Source organism: Pseudorasbora parva, chromosome 1 (genome assembly GCF_024679245.1).
Source record: "Pseudorasbora parva isolate DD20220531a chromosome 1, ASM2467924v1, whole genome shotgun sequence".
In the NCBI taxonomy this organism is placed as follows: Eukaryota; Metazoa; Chordata; class Actinopteri; order Cypriniformes; family Gobionidae; genus Pseudorasbora; species Pseudorasbora parva.
This window is the reverse complement of record NC_090172.1, coordinates 22,709,936-22,736,059: the sequence shown is the minus strand read 5'-3', so window position 1 is coordinate 22,736,059 and position 26,124 is coordinate 22,709,936. Positions and strand designations below refer to the sequence as shown.

At 37.8% G+C, this 26,124-nt stretch overlaps 2 protein-coding genes across 3 annotated transcripts in view; both read left to right on the top strand.

The window, feature by feature from the left end:
- The first annotated feature begins 482 nt into the window (after positions 1 to 482).
- Positions 483 to 6,460, top strand: rwdd (RWD domain containing 4). 2 transcript variants are annotated; one of them, XM_067449493.1, is made up of 8 exons: positions 483 to 678; positions 978 to 1,058; positions 2,053 to 2,162; positions 2,763 to 2,913; positions 3,158 to 3,272; positions 3,360 to 4,554; positions 6,079 to 6,152; positions 6,226 to 6,460. In XM_067449493.1, exons 1-6 carry the CDS (start codon positions 655 to 657, stop codon positions 3,416 to 3,418), a joined length of 540 nt encoding a protein of 179 aa, XP_067305594.1. In that variant the 5' UTR covers positions 483 to 654; the 3' UTR covers positions 3,419 to 4,554; positions 6,079 to 6,152; positions 6,226 to 6,460. The 2 variants fall into 2 exon arrangements, with proteins under 2 accessions (XP_067305594.1, XP_067305585.1); XM_067449484.1 differs by having other exon boundaries at positions 6,079 to 6,460.
- A 1,018-nt stretch (positions 6,461 to 7,478) lies between these two features.
- rell1 (RELT like 1) overlaps positions 7,479 to 26,124 on the top strand; it is a 39,109-nt gene continuing 20,463 nt past the window's right edge. Inside the window, exons 1-2 of the mRNA XM_067457315.1 lie at positions 7,479 to 7,885; positions 14,742 to 14,942. Of these exons, the coding sequence (XP_067313416.1) occupies positions 7,849 to 7,885; positions 14,742 to 14,942 (238 nt within the window). The 5' untranslated portion in view covers positions 7,479 to 7,848. The remainder of the gene's footprint in view (positions 7,886 to 14,741; positions 14,943 to 26,124) is intronic.

The window sequence follows — 26,124 nt, the reverse complement described above, 5'->3', positions numbered from 1 at the left end:
ATATTGAATTTTTGGATTGCTGTCATAGTTTAAACAATACCGAAAATAGCTGACTACAGCATTTCTGCATTTCTGTAATTTCTCCATGTCGCTTTTACATTGGCAATTGTTTCAAAGCAGCTTCACAGTGTTAAACAGGAAAATATTGCAACAAAATCAAAGCCTCAGTTAGTAAACGGAAAAAAAGAGAAAAACCTGTGCAGGCTATAAGACCTTTTGCTTAGACAGTGTAATGATTCTTAACTGGGACAAAAAGGTTTTAATTTTTCAGGGTAGATGCATATTTTCTTTATTTCCTTTAATTTTTGACTTGTACACTCATTCAACTATTCAGTTTTTATACTTGATAAAATGCCATAATTTGCAACGCCATTTCAAGACATATATGGTGTTTTGTCTCCATCTAGCGTATATCAAGAGGTGTTGCAGTGCCAGCGCATTTTTGTCCTCCAGTCCTCCAGGGGGCAGTAATGTGACTATCATCTGCTGTGATAGACACTCTTCTCTGTTGAGTAAACTGTGGTGACTTATTCTGAGTTACATATTCTTTAAGCATGTTGATTTTCATTAGTATTTAAACTTTGTTTTGACCAGTGTCCGCTGATACACTAGCGTTGTTTATGACTGGTTTAACGTGTTAATTAGGCGGAAAACATGACTGCCAATGAAGACCAGGAGGTGAGACAGCTAAAGCTAACGCACATGAGCTGAAAGATGCTCATAAAATACAGTGTGGAGGTTTAATGAAGGCTGTGTATTCTAACCTAAACACAAACTTAATCAACATTGCATATGTTTATACCCACATTTTCGTAAAGTGGCATTGTACAGTGATGATATAAATAAGGGGTTTCCATTTTTATGTTACATTATATTTTCAATATATAATTTATATTGGATCTTTACAAGAGTATAATGTTCAAAACATGGTAATATCATGGTATTGCAGTGTTGTTGACTATGAAGTGTTCGTGCAGATGGAGTTGGAGGCTCTGCGCTCAATCTATGAAGGAGATGACTGCTTTAAAGAGCTCAGCTCTGTTTCTTTCCAGTACAGGGTAAGCACTGCTTCTTAGCACAAATAACGTTACGTCAATTCAGTGCTGTGGAAAAAGTCACAAATGCACCAAATACTGTAAGTGATGTTTTATTTAATAACTATTTAAATATGATTAATTTTGCAGAAGCTTTTATCCAAAGTGACTATAGAGCCAACCTTATGTAATCAGTGTTAGGTGTAACTAATTACTAAGTAATTTGATTACGTCTCCCTTGGAAAAGTAAAGTAAGGGATTACTCTTATTTTTTCTGTAATTTACTTACGGTTACTTCTGATGTAACTGAATTAAATATTGTGTATGTAGACTGTATAACAATTATATATAATACAATAGTGAAATTAACATGCAAATTTAATGTATCCTTCTCACATTTGCAATACTTTGGTCAGTGAATAAGAATAATTTATGTAGTTTTGTAGTTTTAAAACAGCCATTTCACGAGGTTGATATAGGATTTGGAAAAATAAGAGAAGAAAAAAAAGAAGTTAATTTTAAAGGGATAGTTCACCCAAAAATGAAAGTTCATAATTTACTCATCTTCAAGTTGTTCCAAATCTATAAGAATTTCTTTCTTCTGCTGAACACAAAAGATATTTTGAAGAATGTTTGTAACAAAGCAAATAGAGCAACCATTGGCTACCATAGTAGGGAAAAAATACTTGTAAAATCCATTGTTTCAATTTTAGTTTTAGTATAACATAATACCATGCATATTTAAACTTTTTTTAATTGAAAGAAGAAACCAAATCAATGTATACTAGAAATTTGAGACTTAATGCTATAGAAAAGCAATACAAGTTTTTTCAGGAAGTGTGTTCACCTTCTTTATTTTGTTAACAACCAAATAGCATTCAGTCGCTGCAAACAATGACAAATTACAATGTCATGGGAATAATAGACAGCTATGTTTTTTTGGTCATAATCATGCAAGCTATGTCTTAATTGGGTCTTTCCCTTCTTTTCAAATCTTTTTTTATTCATTTATTTGTAGATAGGAGATCTAGATGACACTAAATCCTTCCTGCTAGAAGTGTCATGGCCAGAGAACTATCCTGAAACTGCACCGCACATATCATTAGATACTTTTTTCAACAACAGAATGTAAGTTGTTCACAGTATAATTGTTTTAGCCTTTAATTGTGACTAAAATGTTCTGACCTAAGTTAATATATTATACTTGACTAAGATATGTCAGATTGTTTGCACTGGGTATGTTTATATTTTTAATATACACAAGTGTTCAAAAGTTGTTAAATGTTTTTGACATAAGTTTCTTATGCTTACAAAGGCTGGGATTTATCAGAAAAACAGGGAAAACTGTGATAGTGTGAAATATTATTACAATTTAAAATAGCCTTTCTATTTAAATATATAATAAAATGTAATTTATTCCTTTAATAGCTAAACTGAATATTCATTGCTTCAGTTTTCAGTGTCACATGATCCTTCAGGAATCAAAAATCAAGATTTAATATTTTTCAGAATATTTTAAGGAATATATTTTAAGAATGTAAAAAGTCTTTGCTGCCAATTTTGATCAATTCCATGCATCTTTTACTGAATTAAAGTATACTTTAAAAAAAACCTTACTGACCTTTTGAATGGTAGTTTACATTCTATTAGATTTATATTGAATATCACATTTCATAGTGCAAGCAGGTTATTGGATTTAACAGGATTAAATGAAACATCTAATTTTAGATCGCTGGACACGAAGCAGTACATTCTCTCGAAAATGAGTGAACAGGTGGAGGCCAACCTTGGCACTGCCATGATGTACACACTTTTTGAGTGGGCCAAAGAGAACCAGGAAACACTCATGGAAAACCACCAGCCCATGACATCTGCTGTGGTCTGTATTCTTAATGTGTCTGGCACTCTGAATATATTGTGCAATCTCTGGGCTAGTGCTTTATGATATATTTGACATTGTATCTTCACTTTATTACAATCACATCAACTCAAAATAATACAGCAGCATATCACCATAACTGGTGATGGTGTCTTGTAGCTATGGAAACTGCAGCGTTCAGATTGATCAGAATGACTTTGTCACAGCTCTTGTAAAAAATGTAATGATTGGTATTGTTTCTCAGACCTTGATATCCAACAGCGATGTCATGAATAATTCCTCCTCTGTCAGTAAGAAGAAGAAGGAGAAGAAAGAGCAACTAACCAAATCACAGAAGAGGAAACTGATTGGAAGAACAGGTTAGTATTGTTGGCTACAAAACGAAAGAGGTTTGGCTTTGTTGTTTGAATGCATATTGATGTGAAACTGATCTTTGCAATGAACAGATAATAAGGGTGAACTACCAAGAGGTTGGAACTGGGTAGATGTTATTAAGGTAAGTTGATATATAATGATTTCCATAAGTACACATTTTTAAGGCCCCTGATGTACTCATAGGGACAGCATGTTTAGGCCACGCCCACATGGGGGGGGGGGACAATCCAACTCTCTCCATTGACTTTGTGTTGCGTGAAGCGATCGCCTTGTCTTTTCCTACTTATAACAAAAACAGAACAATGTCTAAGCTGATATGTGACAAGGTGTACAGCAATCAAGCTAATAAACACAGAACTACGTTTTTATAAGCTGTCGACCCAAAAAAACGAGCGTTTAAGAAGACAAAAGTGGATACAGGCAATAAGACGTGAAGCTTTTTGGGATCCTGATGCTCAATATGCCTCGGTATGCCTACGTGTGCAGTACAAATTTTGTCAAATTTCCAAATGTCAGTTTTAAATATTATATTTCCTGTCGCTGATTATGTACCCCTCCAGGAAAAGCTGGAAAAGCTGAAACTCTAGTGGTTTCTCAATGTAATATAACATGTCTTGCTCTGTCTTAGTTGCCTGCACCCACTTTTGTGTCCTTAAATGCAGATTCTTTGGTTCTGTGTTTTTTTTTAGCTTGTTTTCTGTACACCGTCTCACATATCAGACATTTTAGTTTTTTTTTATAAGTCAGAAATGACAAGGAGGCCACTTCATGCAATAGAAAGTCAATGGAGACGGTTGGTTTGTTTTCCCCCCGGTGGGCGTGGCTTTCAGATTATGACACGTGTGGCTCTGTCTCTATGGCGAAGTTCTTTTTCATTGTTGCTTGGGTATAAAAATACATTTTAAATACGTGAGCAGCGGTATACTGTTAGCGAATGTCCCGGCGCCGCCCACACTTCACAGGAGGCAGAGCCTCAGAGCCACACCTACCTAATCGCCACGGACCAATGGTAGTTCGAAGAAGTTTACCAGTCAGACCGAACTTTTCCCAGAAAAGCTGGCAAGCTGTTTCAAACACCCGAACAAACTTCCTTTTGGCTTGATTTTGTTCGAAATGATGTCACACCGATTCATTTGTTGATTTCACTTGAAGTATATCGGGGCCTTTAAACACTCAAAGACTTGTTTTATAATGTCTGTCTTTTTTCTTTTTTTGTATGGGGATCTTGCTCATACGTTGCCACGTTTTCTGTCCACCAAACAGCACGTAAGCAATTTATATTTTATAATATAAAGTACAGTGGGCCCAAGAAATATTTGGACTCTAATGTTATATTTAAGACAATGTTTAAGACATATTTTAAAGAGAAACAGCACAAGCATTTCACAGAAATTTAAAATCGAGGCTTTAATTAAATAGACAAAGGTGTTTGGGCATAGTTCATATACTCTACTATATGAGACCTTGTGACCTTGAGGGCAACTGGCTTCACTACGGAGATGGTTTAAAGTCATTCAAAAAGACAGAAAATGTCTCATATCATATATTTGAAGATGCCCCTTGGTTTGAATTTTGTTTTATCTAATGCTGTGGATACATACAGATTATGTATGGCTAAAGTATTCAAATATTTTTTGGGGCCTCAGTATTTTGAATGATTCATGTAATCATATCAGTGAATGACAATGATTTTTTTTACTTAAACAACCATTGTCACAATGAAATATTACAACTTCTCTCAAATGGATTATTGTTGATGCATACACTACTGTTCAAAGTTTGGGATCAGTAAGATAATTTTTTTTAAAAGTAATATTAAAGGGTTAGTTCACCCAAAAATGAAATTGATGTCATTAATGACTCACCCTAATGTCGTTCCACACCCGTAAGAGCTCATCTTCAGACACAGTTAAAGATATTTTATATTTAGTCCGAGAGCGTATCCAAGTGTATGCAAACTATACTGTCCATGTCCAGAAAGGGAATAAAAACATCATCAAAGTAGTCCATATGTGACATCAGTTAGTTCATTAGAATCTCTTGAAGCATCGAAAATATATTTTGTTCCAAAAATAATAAAAACTACGACTTTATTCAGCATTGTCTTCTCTTTCGCATTTATGTTCAATCCTCAAATAAAGATTCAAAGGTGCTGATCAGCGTATTGATTCATGATTCGGATCACGTGCCAAACTGCTGAAATCACATGACTTTGGCAATCCGTATCATTGATCGATTCACTGATTCATAACTATTTGAATCTTTATTTGAGGAATGAACACAAACAAGGAAGAGAAGACAGTGCTGAATAAAGTCGTAGTTTTTGTTATTGTTGGACCAAAATGTATTTTCGATGCATTAAGAGATTTTAATCAACCAACTGATGTCACATATGGACTACTTTGATGATGTCTTTATTCCCTTTCTGGACATGGACAGTACAATGTGCATACACTTGTCTGACTATGAATATTAATAATAATAAGAAATGTTATCAGAAAATGTTATCATATTAAAATGATTTCTGAAGGAACATGTGACACTGAAGACTGGAGTAAGGAAACTACAGATTTATCATGACATATGATATATTGTTTTTTTTTGTTTTTTTTCCAATTTTATTGTTATATTTTAAAATATTACTGCTTTTACTGCATTTTTGTTCAAATAAATGCATAAGAGATTTTCAAGAACATTAAAACATCTTACCAATCCCAAATCTTTGATTGGTAGTACACACTTACACTATTGTTACATGTTTCTAATCTTTTTTCTTATATTTTTCAATAGCTGAGTAAAACTGGAGGAAAAGAAGAAGATTAGAGAGATACTTAAGAGGAAGTGATGGATTGATGTAGTGCCAGGTGAATGTATGGATGAATTGTGTCTCTGTGCACTTTTTTTTTTTTAATGAAAGCTGACCTGAATTCTCTCCAGCCATGATTTCAATTCACCTGAAGCTGCCACAGAGCCGATTTGACATTGAGTGGAAGGAGCTCTGCCGTCACAAAGACACGTGTCCTCACAGCCAGTGCAGTGTGTGCTAAATTAGCTGAGCCACACATGAACATCGTGAGACATGTGATAAATAAACTAAAAAAGGTTGAAATGCTTGTATTTTGGAACTGCTAGAACAGTTGGGCGTCACTTAATAAAGATAACATCAGTGTGATGTGCAATTTTTTAATCTAGTGTAGTTTCCTTTAAAAGGCATCAATGGGAAGTATAAAGGTGCTATTCAATCTCACAGGGGTTACTAAAAATAAAACAAGTTTTATTTAGCTGGTCATGTGGTCTCAACATGGCAGCACTCTATAGGCCTACATGTCAAAATAAATAAATAATGAATAAATAAAATCAAACTTTTTTTTTGTAATATGTGGGATATACTTTATGGAGGCATATTGTGTGTGTGTGTGTGTGTTTAAATAAATAAATAGTTTAAAAGCACCGTTTTTGTAGTTAAAACAGTGTCAGTCTTGGCTATGTGAAAACACTGTGTGAGAACTTAAAGGGATAGTTCACCCAAAAATGAAAATTCTGTCATCATTTACTCACCTAAAGTTGTTCCAAACCTTTAAAGGGTTAGTTCACCCAAAAATGAAATTGATGTCATTAATTACTCACCCTAATGTTGTTTCACACCTGTAAGATCTCCGTTCATCTTCAGTACACAGATATTTTATATTTAGTCCGAGAGCGTATCTAATTGTAGGTACACTATAATGTCCATGTCCAGAAAGGGAATAAAAACATCATAAAATTTGATGTTAAGTAGTCCATACATCAGTTAGTTAATTAGAATCTCTTGAAGCATCGAAAATAGATTTTTTTTTTAAATGATAAAATACAACATATTGTGTTGTTTCAACCATTTGAATAAAAAGTTATAAACAGACGGTTAATCAACAAGTGTATATTATTTAAAAAATACAAAATTAACAAATGAAAATTAAAAGAAAAAAAAAAATTATATTTTCCCCAAAACGAATGTAAGATCCATAATTTCTAGGATTCTATATAGGGGCATTATATTAAAAAATTGTCTATAAAGTTTAATGTTTTGTTCACAATAAGAAGGGTTTTTTGTGCAACGATTACATTTTGGAAATGTAAAATGCTTTGGAAATTGGAATATTGTATTTCCGGGTTCCTTCTTCTTCGTCTGTGTTGCTGCTTGTATACATCCTAGAATAATGCTGCCTCCTGCAGGTCTGGTGGAAACGCCGCGTATGCGTGCATGCAAACTATAACACCATATGCGTGGACAGGACCATTTTGTACGTAAAAGTATCTTTACAAGCGGCTTTCTTCCTGGGGATTTTACTACTTTTGAACCCGAATAAGTCCATCGGACCGTTTGGGTTATCGCTTTGAATGCTGTACGGGGTTACAACTTTAAAAGTGGGATGTTCCTCATAGCTGTGATAAGAATGAGGAAACACCAGTAGTCGTGAATGTAAGCAGTGCTCAAAGCTCACGAGCCTCTGGACACTCCAGTCCGTGTCCGAGTTCGAGTTCATCTGTGGAGGACAGAACGCCGGTCACACGGGCGGGCCGATGGCAGATTCCTCCTCACCGCACGATATCGCGCCAAGTAAGTACCCACCCGATTAAGACATGAGCTGGGTAGATCGATGCTGTCCTTCTCCGGCAAATGATAATAAACCATCCGCCCATACGCGCTTGTATCGTGTCAGTATGTGTGTGGCGCACTGGGGGTCCTTTACGCAATGTGCAGCGGTCTATCATAAAGAGATGATGAAGCATGAAGCAGATGATCTGAGATTGTTCACGACATCACGCGCTGATGCTGCCGCATGACCGATGATCGATAAATTGCAATATTTTAGTTCATGGTCGGTGTGTTGACATTATAAATGTCACTGCTCAAGCTGCTCTTTTATATCTCAGGAGACTTAATTGAGTTATTAATTATGTTTATCAGTTAAATTTCACTATAGTTGCAACTCCTATAATTTATTTAAAGGAACAGGATGAAATAAATCTGGAACAGTTGAAACCACATAAATAAAAAGGCATCAAGGGTAGCTCAATGCGAAAGTGTATTGTTGTTATTGGTTTAAAACAGCTGTTATGTCACGCCATAACTTACTGTTGTATGTCATCTTTGCTAATGAAAATAGTTCCAAAAACATTGAAACCCAGCAACATAAATTCATATTGACTCAAAGCTGTAACTTAGGTAATATGGACTATATAGTCCAATGTATGGACTATTGTTCACAATTCTGTCTTTTTTACTCGTAATTGTGAGTTTACATCTAGCAATTCTGACTTTTTTCTTTGCAATTGCAAGTTCTGTGAAAAAAGTCAGAGTGGCGGGTTTATATCACACAATTCTTACTTTTTTTCTCAGAATAAACTCGCAATTGCGAAGAAAAAAAGTCTGAATTGCGAGATGTAAACATGTCACGATTTTCACAAACTAGCTTTTGTTGTTTACATGGAGACGTTCTCATAAACTTGCACTTTGAAACCTGATTTCAAAAGTTTGCGTTCTCAGGCCACCAAAATGTTGTTTTAAATGAGTGGCCAAAATGCATACAATTTTAGATTTTAGTTGAAAATTATGTTGTTTAAATGGCCCCTGAGCACTACATTTTAATTTTAATAAATGCTGCCATCAAGCCATGTCACAATTTACTGTAATTTAGTTCTCGGACTGAGATGTATGCGTTTCTATGCCAACACTATTGAAGGCCGAAATTAACCTGTTTTGGTCAGGTAGTAAAGAGGTCATGTGGTACAAGTAGCATCTCTAGGAAAATTCATAAAGCTTATTACCATCTATATGAAGACATTAAGCTTTTTATAAGTCGAAATCTCGTAATTACAATATGGCATGAACGGTAGGAAGTATGAATGAAAATATGAATGAAAATCAGATGCCTACTACATCCTCCATGCCTTTACTGTCACGTGACCCACCAGCGCCAGTTGTGTTGCTTTTCGGCCATTCATAAATCATCTCCGGTGGCCTAATGGGATAGTAAATTGTCCATCAAATGCACATTCTTCAGTGACCTTGGGGCAGAATATAATTTATTAAAAAGTCTTTTAAAAAGAGTTTTCAAACTATTATCCAACCAGCTTCAAGGTGAATCATAACTTTAATAACTTTGATTTGAAACAAAAAGGTGTTTTGAAATAAAAAAAGGCAAAAGTAAAAAATCTGCATATGCCATCAACCTTGTAGCTCAAGGTCTGTCTCTAAAGGTTTTTAAGTAAAGCTATTGTCAAAATTATTATCTTTTCATTTTTCTTTTTCTCATTAAAAAGCTATTGTGGAAAAAAATGAATGGCTCCCTTACTTCCCGAATCCAGCTGTTGCATTTATAGAGAGAAACCCCATCTAAAACCCTAAGTTGGCTATACTTTGCTTGCCCAGTATATTTTGCATTGCTCATGATGTAAAAACACAGACACTCTTAAACATTTTTTGAGACAATGAGATCTTATCTGAAACTCTAGAGTGCTTTAGGATGAGATAAACGAGAGATTGCGTTTTTACATTACAGTTTTCTAGGAGAAAAATCGAAGAAGCGGCAGACTTAAGGGAAAGTCTCCTTTTTTTCCATTAGAAAAAAAACATCTTTTAGATAATAAAACTTCAGTCTGTATTGACGCACATAGTATCCTAAAGTCTGTTGTCAATGTTGTTCTAACTTGCCATTCTGATTGCTGATCTAAATTACATAATACTAGATCCAGGAGTGAGGTATGCAGTTTTTTTTTCAGTTTATAAGCAAAGATCTGCAATTTGGTCAGAAGACAATAGAATCCATATCAAATTTCCGACCAGGCCCATTTCGGACTGGAGCGTCAGAAGCTGCAACTGTTAATGGACAGCCTCCCTTACGTTATTGATAAAAACAGTCACATGTTTGGATGGCTAATTGGAAACTACCAGTCTGAATTTTTTTATTTAACTGGCTGAATGTCATGTCGTTGTTTGTGCAGATATTGAAATGAGATTGCGATTGGAGCAAACCACTTTGACGTCAAAGTCTGCCCGTTTTAGTGTTCAGTTAAACAAGTGGAATGAAAGATTGTTTAGTTGGAAGGCCTTTCCCACAATGTAGCCTATTCATTTTTGAACTGCGCACTGATTTAGCTTACACTGTCATTGAGTTCCCCAGAGTGAATTGAGTTTATTTTTATGACTGCAGTTGTTGTAACCTTAGATAACTGAGATTGTCTTCCTTTGGATTGTAAGTCATGGTTGCAGAAGTAGGCGGTAACTGTAATGCATAACTTGAAAAGTTTTTTTTTTTCACACGTATGTGAGTCACTTCAGATCCCCGTCAGAACTGCTCTGGCGTCGAGCCAGTCCTACAAGATGAATGGTCACTTCCTACGCACCCAAACTCACTGTATTATCATCTGTGTAGGCTTACTGGACCTTAGTATAGGTATGGGCATCTTGAGTAATTTTTTAGTTGAGTACTATAATCTATAATGTAAAAGGGGGGTTATCAGTCTTACTTTAAAAAAGTTAAAGGTATAGAGTACCAAATATGAAAATTCTGTCATGTCATTCCAAAGACATGGACTTTCATTCATCTTTAAAACATGGGTGAAAATATTTTTAATTTAATCTGAGACATTTCTTTCCACACAAAGTCCACATAACCAAATCTTTGACACTTTTAAAAAGTTAATGAAGGCATCATAAAACAAATCTATATGAATTTAGCAGTTGAATCCAAGTTTTCTGAAGAGACACAATCGCTATAGGATGATCAGGTTTTTATCTGCATATTAACATTAATCATTCAATACAAATATGGCCAACAGAAGCTCCCGCGATCTTTCTTGAAGCCAATTTGGAAGTAATGTAAACTGCAATTCCTCAACTGGCCACTAGGGGCAGGCTCCAGAAGGGAGCAGAATCTTATTGAGCCCCATGTTAAAATTCTCAACTTTACAGCAGAAAAAAAAACATGTTTGCAGCCTGGTACAAATTGTGGTTTTGGTCTATACGGCTAATTTTGACCCTCATGACAACTGTGATATTTCTTTTTTTTAAGCTTCAGAACGGCTTATCGGAATCCTATGGGTGACGCCTCGGACACTACGTCCTTATTTTTTTACAGTCTATGGCTCAGAATCGCTTTCTTGACACACTTGATAACTCATATTAGCGATGCATCATACACTCAAGATTAATCAGGCTCAAATTGTGAAAGAAAGAATTCTTTCACAATTTGAGCCTGATGATTCTTGATATTGTCATGCTGGAATATGGCCTTGATGTGTCTTCCCACATGCTTGTTTAAGAAATGAAAAGGTACACATTTCTGTTGCCGAACATATAACATGCTAGAAACATAATAATGATACAATCATAGACTTTTAAGCATTTGCCTATTCCAAACAGCAACTTTTTTGACCAGACAGTGTATGCTATAACAACAAAACCTACAGTGAAGAAAATGTGCACTCTGACACAGACACACACTGATAATAACTCTGATAAGGAACAGAGTTTCTCATAGCACTTCGCATTTTCTTTCTACTTTAAACATGGGTAATCCATTGGGATATGTATCTGTAATAAGAACCGATACCAGTAATGATCAAAATATTAAAACATTTGTGCCTAAAAACATATATCACTTTTCTTTAGCAGACAAAGGCATAAGTCACGTATTCGATAACTTGTGTTTGTCCTTAGTATATCGTGGGCCTTTTGGATTATCTAAATGTCCAAGCATCAATGCATGTGATACGCAGACATGCAGTAGACATGCATTACAATTGGCTCTTTGTATGCATGGCGCATTGCTTGTTGGGGGTCAGAGTTCAGTATCAGAGACTGAGCAAGAATGACCTCTGGTGTTCAAGACATTTTTAAATAAAGATTTAGGTCATTGTGTAGCGTTCGGTTTCACAGATAAGAGAGTGTTGGTGGAAAGACAGGTGTTGGTTTGCGTATTGATTATTCTCTTTTCTTCTTTTATAAATTTATGAAGGAAAAAAGACAGAGAGAGAGAGAAACCTTAAAACAAAAAGTTGTTTTAAGAAGGTAAAATAATTTTGTATAGGATCAATTGGAGACATTTCAACTGAAGTCAACTACCGGTATTCCTCGTAAGAACTACTGACAAATAATAGGAACAAATACTTAATTAAAATCTACATCATTTTTCAACAGTTTTCAGAACCAGTTTTTTTGCGATAGAAAGAATGACAGGAATTTTCAGAAGAAAATTTGAATGCTATGATGAGTATTTATTTACTGTATGGTTGCAAAGTTCTATTGAATGTTTTTTAGCACATGGTTCCTTGGTAATTTTGTGGAATTTTTTTAAATCCCTAGGTACATGGAGATGGTTTAGTATCGTGTAAAGACGAGAGTGTCCTGATATTACTTGTACGTACTATCTTAAAAGGGTTACGAGTGAAAGATGTAGAGAGTGATGACGTGCAACTGTACAGTGGAAATTTACAGGGATTACTGCGTCTCCTGAGTCACTCTCTGCAGGGTACCATGCCAGTGTCTGTCCTCTGTGCTGTTCTCCGAGGTCATTATTTCACTCTGCAGCCTTTGCTTTCACTCATTCTTGCCCTTTCTGTCATTCTCTATGCATTTGACTGACCGAAGACTTGGCCTGTCTCATTTTGAGCTGTGTAATGTGTTTTTCTGTCTGTGCAGACATTAGCTCTCTCAGCACTTATTCAATAAGCTCTGCTGTTAGCTCTCCTCTGTGGCAAAAGTTTCAGAGTTAAATAACTGAATGAAGCTATGATTTAATCTAGGAACCTATCAACTAAATTGTCAATTAGTGTGGTCGAAATCGAAAAGTCAAGTCACGCCAAAAGAACTCTTTAGTGCCCACCACTCGCCACTCTCTGTAACTTAGGGCTGCACGATATTGAAGAAAAATGTGCAATCACTCATGAAATAATGCAATGCTCTGCCTGCGCTATGTTATTGCTTTAAGTCTGTAAAATATATTTAAATATACTTAAAAACTGAAAATGATAATGTTTCACATTCTTTTTGTAACAAAGCATCCCTAGCCTGACGTGGTCATAGTCATAGTCAATTCTAGTCAGAATATGAGTCTGATACTGCTCCATTGGGCTTTAATTATGGGTCGTGTTTCAACCGAACCAGGAAAGACCTCGATTGGACAGACCTACAACAAATCATAGCAACGAAGCGACGCATTACGTTAGTTGTCAAATGTCAACAGAGCTCAACTGCACTGTGTTGCCAGGTCTGCCTTTTTCCCCTGAGGGTTGTTTTCCATATCCACGGGTTGAAGCGACCTCAATTATGTGATATATAGACCCAGGAATGCGTATTTTAGCAGGCAACCTTGCCAAAATAACACATTTTACCCCCCAAACGCCATTTTTTCTGGAGATCCTCCCCGAGAAGCTATTGTTTAGGGCTAGTAGCTGGCGGGTTTTGTTGTAAAAACTTGGCAACCCTGTTGGCAGGCACGCTGGAATAAACGATCTTTGCCGGTGTTGTAAAAAAAAGAATTTAACGATACACACTTACCAACATGATCATCGTTTCAGAGAGAAATAGTGAAGGTGAATGCATATACAAACAAGCTCTCCATTTAGGATTTGAACAAATTCAACCAAGCGCCTTTGGTGATGTGGATAATTATGTTACTGTTTATCTGTTCGTCATCGTCTACAGCCGCCCTGATGATTACATTGGGCTGAACAGTTTTTTTGTTCTTGTCTTAAAGAAAAGCTTAACTCCAAGTCTCCCAGAGTCGCGGCCAAAGCCGATTCGAAAGACCACCGTTCGCCAGCTTCTTTGCTTACAAGTAGCACACAACTCTGCCGTCATTATTTTAAGCCCATCCACCGACTCTATACACAATGTGATTGGCCTGACCAGAGTTTGGTTTTTCCAGCTCAGAAGTCCATTGAGAGTTACTAGACTACACTCACGGCAAAACTGATTTGCTGCCGTTAGGGTTTAGATTTCTAAACTAGGGCATGCTAGTATATAAAAGCTAACGGATATATACACAAAAGCTGTTTTAGTGGGGTGTTGTAATGGCTCAAACTGCCTTTTGATATCTGTAAAAACTATAAAATCCATCTAATCTCACTAATCTCTGTCAGTTTTTACAGTATAGAAATTTTGGTGTAATATATTATAAAGAATAAAGATATGCATAATGTATGTTATTATAATGCATTATATCTTTTTTATAAATAATTATAGCCAAAGTTAAAATGCATTATAATATTTGGAGATTCTGAAATTGGTTGTCATATTAGACCAGTGGTTACAATTATTCACACAGTGCATAAGTTGCATTACAAGGCATAATTACTGTATTAAAATACTTTTTATAATGCATTATATAGTTATATGAAGTATAAGACAATATATATAAGTAAAGTGTTACCAAACTTTTTTTTATGAATTGATTGTCTCCTCTCTTCAGCTGACAAGAGTGATGCGAACTCCGGTAACCCAGAGTATATTGCCTTTTTTCTGGTGCCTTTCTTCTTTCTGCTGGGGCTTCTGGGAGTCCTCATCTGCCACATCCTGAAGAGGAAGGGCTACCGCTGTACAACTGATTCAGAGGATGATGAAGAGCTGGAGAAAGAGGAGCACGAAGAGGATAGAGATCCAGAAAAAGGAGGTGAGTGCTTTGTTGAAATTTTGTTAAAGGGGTTATGAATTGAGAAACTTTCCCTTTTGATATATAAAGGGTCATGGTATTATAAGAATATCTTGTAAGTTTCAGAGCTGAAACCTTCCTTGTTAGTAAAAGAAAAGCTTGTATTGGCTCAGCAAACGCTTGATCTGGGAATGTGCCTCCCTGTGACGTCAGCATATGGTGAAACAACGCCTTTACTGAAGAAGACGAACACATGATTCTGTAATCCCACCCACCGATTTGTGCATGGCATATAGATAAATAACATATGCCTACGTGGAGCTAAACCCTTTCAAACTTTCAAGCAATAAACATGCTGCATAAGCCTAATTCGGATTCCAGTATTATGAATGCATGGATGAACTTTATTTTGAATGAATATCCAGCTCATGTGGGGAAGACATTGCACGTTTGTTGCTTCATTTCACCACGGATGCGTTTGTAAACGAGACTGGATTTGCAGACAGAATGATTTGAATGAAGCAGCACACTAATGTGAGTTAAAAATGTGTTTTAGATGTGATAGTTTTGCGTTGTTACAGATCGTTTGATATCTATTGATTATGCAACCCTCTACAATGCGAGTAAATTATTTTTCGTGTAAATCTTAACTCTCTAGGTGACTAAACAATATCGATCATTAGCCATTGGCTAATACATTCTCAGATTTCACTCGCCAGTGTGTGTTTTAGAGGCTAAGGTCTATTTTCACTCGCTGAACACTGAGAAACTGTTTCCCTCTCCGTCAAGCGATCTGTTCAGCTCAGCGAATGCGCAACGTGCCTGTATGTGATGTACACAACTCACCGTTCCTTTGAGAGAGCGTTGTGTTTCTTTCACACACACCCATGCACGCATGCGCACACACACACACACACACACACACACACACACACACAAAGAGAGTCTTACATGTCACATGGAATCGATGCGCTACATATAAACCATATTCTTTGTTGTATTTTCCTGTCAAAACAACAGAGTTTGTTTGGCATTATTCAGCTTTTAAGAACAAGCAGAAATGTTTCTCTTGTAGTGGGCAGGACGGACTAATGCGCAAATGGCAATCTCATTGGCTGGTACTCCTATTACCGTCACTGTTCATCAGTTCAAGTGAATGCTGACAACATGATTAATATTCATGAAACTAGCAACTAATCAATCATTAGTGCGTATATTACTTGTAGAATTGGTAGTATTACTATCTTATTATTAATTACTATAATCTATTACTATTATAATTTTTAACAGAAACACTGAATGACCAAAAAAATCTTAAGCACCACCACCAATCCTAAAGTCTGATTTTGTAAATCCACACCCGCCCGTACCCGCTAGCGTTAAACTGCATCCGACACGTTTTCTGACACGTAGCATGAATTAAAATCCACACCCAACCCGACCCTACCCGCTTAAAATAGAACCGACACCCGACCCGCACCTGAAATAAAATCAGTTTAGCATATAACATTATATAGGCCTACACATTTATTGCCAGGTCATACAAAAGTAAATACAGCACCGTGCCACGTCTTTACAATTCGAACACATTATTTTCAATGAGTGTACGCACACCGGCGGCGGCATTTGGAGCCTGTCCGCGGCGAATCAGGAAGTTGTTCAAAATCCTGCCGCGCCACAGAGCGCCAATGTACTGATTTCACCCTGTGCTGCAAAATGCAGCTCTTCTGTCAGAAGTGGATTCAAAACTGAACTTGTGTGTAGGCCTGTATAATGTGCGCGTCCGGCGCTGAGCTTTGAGTCCGGTGTGCGACCCCCTTGTAGCCTTGCATGATTTTTTTTTTTTTGAAAGTGAGAGAATCCTGGGAGGGCGTGTGGCGGCGCGAGCACAAATAACCTGATATTATTTTAAAATTATCTGATTAACTTGAAATACAGGCAAGACATATTTTTGTAGATGTGTCATTTTTACATTCGCACGTGACCGTTTTAAACCCGTGTTAGACCCATGTTTCCCCCTTGATATTATAAAACTATCGCAGACACTGTTTCGGTTATCGTATACTATGCCACACTATACGAGATGAAACGATCGTTTCTTGCGTCCCGACGTCCATTATCGTTTACGAATCCTTATGACACCTTACATCAAACAGATCGTTCCAAATTCGAGCTAATATCTTGTAGTCTGAACCAGGCAGACCCATGTTTCCCCCTTGTCCGACCCGCACCTGTATCCGACACAGTGCATGCATGTTCTTTATGTATGTTAGGGCTGCAATTAATCACGATATATATAAAATAGATGTGGATGTCGATATAGATGTATATTTAAATACACTCATGTATATATATTTGTGTGTGTGTGTGTGTGTGTGTGTGTGTGTGTGTGTGTGTGTGTGTGTGTGTGTGTGTGTGTGTGTGTGTGTGTGTGTGTGTAGAGCTATTAAAAAAAAATTAAGAGACCACTGCAAAATTCTCAGTTTCTCTGGTTTTACTATTTATAGGTGTGTTTGGGTAAAATTAACATTTTTGTTTTATTCTATAAACTACTGACAACATTTTTCCCGAATTCCAAATAAAAATATTGTAATTTAGAGCATTTATTTGCCTAAAGCAAAAACTGGTCAAAATAACAAAAATGCAGTGTTGTCAGACCTAGAATAATGGAGAGAAAATAAGTTCATATTCATAAACAACACAACACTGTTTTAACTTAGGAAGAGTTCAGAAATCAATATTTGGTGGAATAACCCTGATTTTTGTCTTTCACATTGATGTTGGGTGACTTTATGCCTCTCCTGGTGCAAAAATTCACACAGCTCAGATTTGTTTGATGGCTTGTGACCATCAATCTTCCTCTTGATCACATGCCAGAGGTTTTCAATGGGGTTCAGGTCTGGAGATTGGGCTGGCCATGACAGGCTCTTGATCTGGTGGTCCTCCATCCACACCTTGATTGACCTGGCTGTGTGGCATGGAGCATTGTCCTGCTGGAAAAAAGTCCTCAGAGTTGGGGACCATTGTCAGAGCAGAAGGAAGCAAGTTTTCTTACAGGAAAACCTTGTACGTGGTTTGATTCATGCGTCCTTCACAAAGACAAATCTGCCCGATTCCAGCCTTTCTGAAGCACAGAGAGAATAACACCAATCCTCCACCAAATTTCACAGTGGGTGTGAGACTCTGTGGCTTGTAGGCCTTTCCAGGGTCCCTCTAACCATTAGACAACCAGGTGTTGGACAAAGCTGAATATTGAACTCATCAGAGATGACGACCTTCCTCCAGTCCTCTACAGTCCAATCCTTATGGTCTCTTTCAAACCTCGACCTGGCTCTTCTTTGCTTCTCATTGATGAAGGGCTTTTTTTCTAGCTTTGCACAACTTTAGCACTTTCTAACTTTCCTCACTGTGCACTTCACCCCTGCTGCCTTTTGCCATTCTTTTTGTAGGTCACTTGATGTCATCCTACGGTTGTTGAGTGACATTTGAATGAGTTGGCGGTCATTCCGGTCAGTGGAGTGTCTTTTTTGCCCTCTGCCGGTCTGTAGCTTTGTTGTCCCTAATGTCTGCTGCTTGACTTTGTTCTTATGAACCGCCGTCTTTGAAATTTTAAGGATGGAACCACCCCGATGCTCAATGTATCCCTCTGCTAGTAAAGCCAGAATTAAACCCTTATTTTCCTCACTCAAAACTTTCCTTTTCAACTTTTTTGGCATGGTCAATAGTTATTTTTTATTCCAATTACTTTTAAGGTACTACTAGCACTGTTTTGCCATCTAGCTGGTCCTACTGCAAGAGGATAGTGATGACTACAGAAGTGTTTTCTTTATACTTTTCCTTATTAAATAAGATTCCGTTCAGGTAATCACCTAATCAGTAGAATGCGGTGTGCCTGTGTTGGATTTCAACAGAGATTGGAATGGCTTCCATACTTGAGATGCTGATATAAGAAAAAATTGCAGTGGTCTCTTAATTATTTTCATGACCATGTTTTTTTTAAATGGCTGAAGGAGGTCAAACTTCCTCCAAAACAAATGGCACCTCATCATTCAGTTCCTGTGATCTTGTTATAGGCAATGAAATTGTAGAAAGGAGTTTGTGAAATCAGGGATCTTAAAAAGAACATTGGAGTTACAGCTATTCATTTGTTTGTTATTAATTGACTTCTCATTGCTTCAGTCAGATGGTTTGTTTATTGAAATGGTCGGAAGGTTGTGTGGTTTATGTGAAAATGACCTGAGAAGTAAATATTTTAAGCTACACAGCAATCAGTTGAAGGGTCTTTTAAAGTGGATACGTGACGGATGGTGTTTCAAGTGCTTGTGAGATGGCAGATTTAAGCCAAAGTTTATATTCAGCCCACTTGAAAGCAAATTAGTTTTTCTTGTTTTCAGACATTCTTTGCTTAGGAAGAGAGTTGTATAAATGTCAAGGAAAAGAGAAACTGTCGCCCCTTCTGTTAAGCCTCTTCTAACACACTTACTCTTGTCTTATTTTATCTCATAAATGAAAATGAAAATCTCATTATTTTGACATGATAAAGTATTCACAGTAATTCGTTTTAGTACTGTCAATTTTAGATTGGAGAACAGCCAATACTTAATACTCCACTCCGTCATGTTTCTTCCTCATCTTAGGGAGTTTTTCCTTGCCACAAGCCACAGTCTTCTTACTGATGGCATTTGGCCTTTATTTTCTGAAGTTGCTTTGAAACAACCGGTATTGTGAAAAGTGCTGCACAAACTGGTGTCACTTACATTTTCTTAAAGGGATCACTCCCCTTCATGTTGTTGCAAACCTGAATGACCTTCATTCTTCTGTTGAACACAAAAGAAAAGGATATTTTAAAGAATGTTGGTTGACGGTAGGGATGGGCGTATTGATATTAACTATCGATATATCGATACTAATCTGAGAATTGAAAAGTATCGATACTCAAATAAAAATATCGATACGAAGGTGTTTTTTTTTTTTTTCTTTTTTTTTTTTCTTTTTTACCAGTAATTTTATTTTAAAAAAATTTACTACAGTGACTGTAGTTCAACTAGTGTAGACTTACAAGTACTATACTACAAGTAAATATTTTAACCATGTTAAAAAAAAAAAAAAAAAATCTAATAAATTGCAATTAAGGCATATTGCATATTATATTCAAATACAATGTTAAGTTATCTTTACCCATTTTACTTTTAGTAATTAAATATTTTAATAAATGTATTAATTTTAAAGTATCGTATCAATATCGGTGATACTGGCCTTGAAAGTATCGGTAACATGTTGGAAAAACAAAATAAATATCGCCCATCCCCAGTTGACGGCACCCTTCGACCATAGTATTTTTTTCCGCCCTACTATGTAAGTCAATAGGTGCCGTCAACTGCCTGCACGACGCACCTTGTAGGGCTGGCCACGGTAATTCGAATTGCATTGTATTGTTCTGTGTTCAGCTTTCTTACGCTTACTTTTTGTAATTGTTTCCATTTTTTTCTAGGAATGGCATTTTGTGAATTCTAGGAAACTTATAAGTGTGTGGACTTGTTCAACCTGGCACAACCTTCTTGCGAGAGTGTGAGAGTGCTCTTTGTCTTTTTGTTTGTCTTCAAATATTTGGATCCACCCATATTCAATTGTATATGATTGAGCACTAGCAATGTATTTTACCTCTTAATAATCTTTGATTTTTACAAGGCCATCTTAATCCAGTACCTGTCCTGTAGACCCGTTCGCAATTTGGTGTTGGGGGAATTTCTCATTTGAACTGAGTTAGTGGGTCCCTAGTCATGAAAAATCACAGAGGTGCTCGTCCGCCATAGTGCCACGAATGACTTAGTGGTCAAATCAAATATGGTCGCCGATGGATGATGATGAAAATCCAACTTCTATGTTTCTGAATGTATATACACATGTAATACCTCCATTTAGACTTCCTATTGTATGTGGAATTAATTTCTGATATTGTTATGACCATAATGGTTGAATTTTGACCTTTAACAGGCATGGTCAAGGTAATTTTCCTATTCAGAAGACCTTGGCCATAACTTGGCCATTATTAGGAATAAAAGCCAGATGCAATAAATTTAATTCTACTAAATCTGACATTTAACATTCATTGCTAATATTTTTTTTAACATTAAGGATCATCTTGTCATTGAAAAATCAAGGTCAACATATTTTTTTATAAAAAAATATTTTTTCATTATAGTCACTTATTATTGTTTCCTTCAATTATTTGTTTTAATTATAACAAGACATGAAGAGAAGAAATGTAACAATTATAAACATCCTCTTTGAAGTTTTAGTTTAATTGGGTGTTAGTACAATGATATAAAATAAAACAATTGGGTGCAAATAAAACTATGTAGCAATAGCCTGACAAGATGTTGGGCCTGGGAACTTCCCATTGGCAGGGCTCAATCTGAGAGGCGGGATAAACGGCTGTCTTTCAAATTCACTCTGCACGCAATAGGATAGAGCTACAACCAACCAGAGCAACGAAGAAGGTGAAGTGGAACTAGTTGATAGATTAAACTTTCGCTGTATCCGGTCGGCAAAACTCCGAACACATCTTCCTTTCTTAAGAATGATTTCAGTACCATTCTTTTCTCAAAGAAAAGCTTAACTCTGAGTCTTCCAGAGTCGCGGCCAAAGCCAAATCGAAAGAACGCTGTTTGCCAGCTTCTTTGTTTACAAGTAGCACGCGGAACCTCCGCAACTCTGCCGTCATTATATTAAGCCCGCCCACTGACTCTATACACAATTTGATTGGCCTGACCAGAGTTTGTTTTTTACAGCTCACAATTCAACGAAGAGTTGCTAGACTACCCTGGCTGCAAATTAGCTTTGCTGCCGCTAGGGTGTGTCTAGATTTCTAAGCTAAAGAAGCAATAAAACTGATACAAATTACATCATATCAAATTAACTAAAAGTGCACCATATAGTCTGATTTCTCTCAAAGTGTACTGTATGTGTTCATGCATGTTAGTGGGATGGGTTTTTACAGGATGATTTTTCAATGGCAGAATATGGTGCATGAACTTCAGCAGCACAAAAGCCACATCGGCGATTGTCACACTTGCCTGCACACTTACTTAAGCCCCTTTCACACTGCATGTCGGACCCGCAATATTCCCGGAACATTGCCGGGTCGCCTTCTGTGTGAAAGCACCCACGTCCCGGGATTGATTACCGAATTCGACCCGGGTCGGGGACCTAGTAATATTGCGGTATTCGACCCGGGACGTGCGCTGTGTGAACAAAAGCCGAAACTAATGCCGCAACGTGTACGTAGTTATCGTGCGACTCCTAGAGCTTGTTTTTTCAATAATACAACCCTGCAGTGCCAGAAGAGCTCGTCGGTGTTTTAAACGCAGAGTGTTCGTATACAAAAGAAACTAAAATGAAACAAGCAGAAATGAGCGCAAACTGGACACAAGTCGAGACCACGGAGCTCCTTACTATCCGCGCTGAAGCGGAGATCGCTCGCCATTATACGTCACATCAGGATGTCACGTGTCGACTCGACCCGGGACCGTTAAGCGTTGTGTGTGAAAGCGCACATATTACGGCATTTCGCTGGCTGTGTGAATGGACCAAATCTAGCAGCCCGGGAACAAATGCCGGGTCGCATTATCCGTGTATTTGCCGGAATCGCAGTGTGAAAGGGGCTTTACTGTGAGCAGACTTGGTGGTATGGACTTCAGACATTTTGATGGCAGGGGTGTGCCAAAGTTGCAAGCAAGTGGCATGTTGTATGAACCAGAAAAGCCCCTCGTTGGATGTGGCCTCTGATCCCACTACTTGTGGAAGGGAGAGCATCAATTCCAGAACTTCAAAAGGTATAGATTTCTATCCTGAAATCATCAAATGTCTTAGCTGCATCTTGCTCTGTCAAGGTGTCTGCCTCTTCAAAGTTGGCTAAGTATTGCACTGGGTCAGAAGCCATAGCAGTATGTTTAGTCCCAATGTTGTTCATACAGTCATCTCCAGTCAGAATATGTCCTTTAACCACTGTCTTTGTCAGTGACGCATCAAGATGATAGCATGCTCACTGTTGATCAATTGGTGCGATGCTCAATAGTGAGATGAAGTGAGAAGTATCTTTTGATACTCCTGGTAAAATACAAGAAAAGTTAAATCTTGTCCTCTTATTTTTTGTGAACTCTAGTATTGTATACACAATACACAGTATAAGGGCAGACTATACATTTAGTTAGTTCGCATGTACATGTCTTTTGAGATTCTTCAAAATAGGAGTTGACTATGACCATGCCATTTGGGGGGGGGGGGGGGATGCTGTTTCATGCATACTGATCTTTTTACACTGTTAAAGACTTGGAATCCCATACTAAACATGGACAAAGTTTCAAAAGTTAAGGTGGACGTTTGATGGGAGTATTTCTTTGTCAAAAATACTACTTCCGGTTAGTCATAAGTTTCGGCAAGTTTTTTGAGATCATGCGTCCCCTTTGACGTTAATGGGGGCGGAATTTCCTTGTATGGGCCTTACGGACAATTCTACCGGAAGAGCGTGAGAGAGAGAGAGAGAGAGAGAGAGAGAGAGAGAGAGAAAGCAACAGGCTACGCCCTTCAAAGCGCTGGCTCGTAGGCTGCGCTGCACAGGTAATGTGCACAATTAACAATGACATCAAAAAGTGCGTTTTTGGTTGCCATACCAAGACAGTCCTGCACAGATTCCCCAAAAACCCCGCAGTAAGGCAACAGTGGATGGAATTTGCTTTTCCGGATCAGCAACTGAGTTGCGCGAATGTTTATATCTGTTCGCTGCATTTCGGTGCCGACTGTTTCATAAACAAGGCCCAGCTTGACGCCGGATTTTCCAATCGCCTAATGCTGAAGGATGGAGCAGTCCCCCAACGATAAAGGTCCCAACGTTAGAACCGCGGGCGGTGAGTTAGACTGCTTCAAATGTCTGTGTTTTTGCCTATGCTCATCAAGTAGCCCAAACATGATCACGTATAGTTAATTGATCAATGGAGCATGCGATGTGTAGTGCGTGTACATTTGTTTAGCTGGCCACTATATGTGTAACTTTATGTTTGTGTATTGTAAAAGCACTCCAAACAACAATACACAAAGAGGGGGGAAATATGTTGAACTAAATAAGCACGCTTCTTCATTCAAATGCGCTACTATTCCGTGTCTTTCTATGTAAACACTAACTTAGCCTGCCGTGCAAAACCAGTCCGCTTAATAACGTTACAATTGTCTACACAAACCACGCGTAAACACACACACACACGTGCACAACTGCACTTCTCACATGTACACCTTCAAAGACAAAAATACGACGATATAATTCAAGTATAAATATGTAAATAACACAAGTCGCTAAGCATATTATATAGTTAGTGTATAACTTGTACCACATAGAGACGTCCTGCTCTAGTCGTTTTTGCTGCTGCTCCTGTTCAACTGCAGCCTCTGGGTCTGATTCCGGATCATAGATGTATGGCTGTATCTGATTAAAAGCCATATTTTTATTTTGAATAAAGTTTTTCCCGCTGTTAGGGATGACACAGCTTTACGACGCACTCAACACAATAGCAGCGGCGAGCACACGTCATTATTTAGCTCCGCTCACACGACACGCCCCCACCCGCTCGGCTTTTTTCGGAAAGACTCGGAACAGCGCATCTTTCTTATATAATTATTAAAAAAATAAAAGACTTTTCGGAGATATGCAGGATGCAATGCTACTCTATAGGTACTCAAGATTGACATGACACTGACTGAAACTGAGTGTTTCACCCCCCCTTTAAAGACTTGGATTCCCATCCTAAACATAGACAAAGTTTCAAAAACTAATGTTGGACGTTTGATGGAGTATTTCTGTGTCAAAAATACTACTTCCGGTTTCTCACAAGTTTCGGAGAGTTTTTTTCGAGTATGGCTCGGCTTGACGTGGACAGAGCGGAAGGTCCTTGTATGGGCCGTACGGGCTCTTCTCCCGGTAGGGTGAGCGCGCGCGAGACTAGAGCGAGAGAGGAAACGCACGCCCATAAACACTTCGCGCCGCCCTCCACTTTATTCCTATGAGTGACATCAAGCGACTTCAACGCTTCAGCACAGCATTCTGGGAAGGCAGCTCTGCATTTGAACCGATTTGAACGCAGAAATGACGGGAAGCTTCACAACATCGCTTCAGTCGCGTCGCAAAGTGGATCTCTACACTTACTGCTGTCAGGACTTCACCAAATCATACAAAGAAGTGTGTTTTTGATGGAGCGGTCCCAGCGATAAAGGTTCGGTCCTGCTTTGGAAGCAGCCGGTGAGTTAAACTGCTTCAGATGTCTGTGCTGTTGGCTACCGTCGCATGAGTAAACATCAGTAAACGACACGATCGCGTGCTTTGTCATTCAAATGCGCTAACGGTTACTCCATTGTTGTTCTGTATAACGTTACACTAGTATGACGTGCAAAACCGTTTTGCTTGCTACTGCTAAGTTTAGTCGCATACAATAGTCCATAAACCGAATCAAACTGCGAGTAAACACACACAAATCCTGCTGTTAATTTTTCTCCTGTTCAATTTATTTCAGCCTCCGAATCTGATTCTGGATCATATATCTATTAGCTGAGATAGCCATGGGTTTCTCCATGCTTGAGGACGTCAACGCTTTGTCCGCTCTCGTCATTCTTTAGCTCCGCCCACTCGATACGCCTCCAGGCGCTCGTTTTTTTCCGGAAAGACTCTGTACAGCCCATATTTCTTTTATAAATATAATAAAACTAGACTTTTTAGACTAGAAAAGACTTTTCGGAGATATGAAGGATGCAATACTACTCTATAGGTACTCAAGACTGACATGAGATTGACTGAAACTGAGTGTTTCACCCCCCCCTTTAAGGTCAAAATCACCCAATATGGTCATATCAATAGCAGAAATGAATTCCACATACCATAATTAGTCAAAATAGAGGTATTACATGTGTATAAACATTCAGAAACAAATATGTTGGATTTTCATCGTCATCCGATGGCAGCCATATTTGATTGGACCACTACGTCATTAGTGGCACTATGGCGGACGAGCACCTCTGTGATTTTTCATGTCTAGGGACCCACTAACTCAGTTCAAATGAGAAATTCCCCCAACACCAAATTGCGAACGGGTCTACAGGCCAGGTCCAGGATTATCTGCCTATTCAGTGTTATTTAGTATTATTAATATGCTCTGCTTAA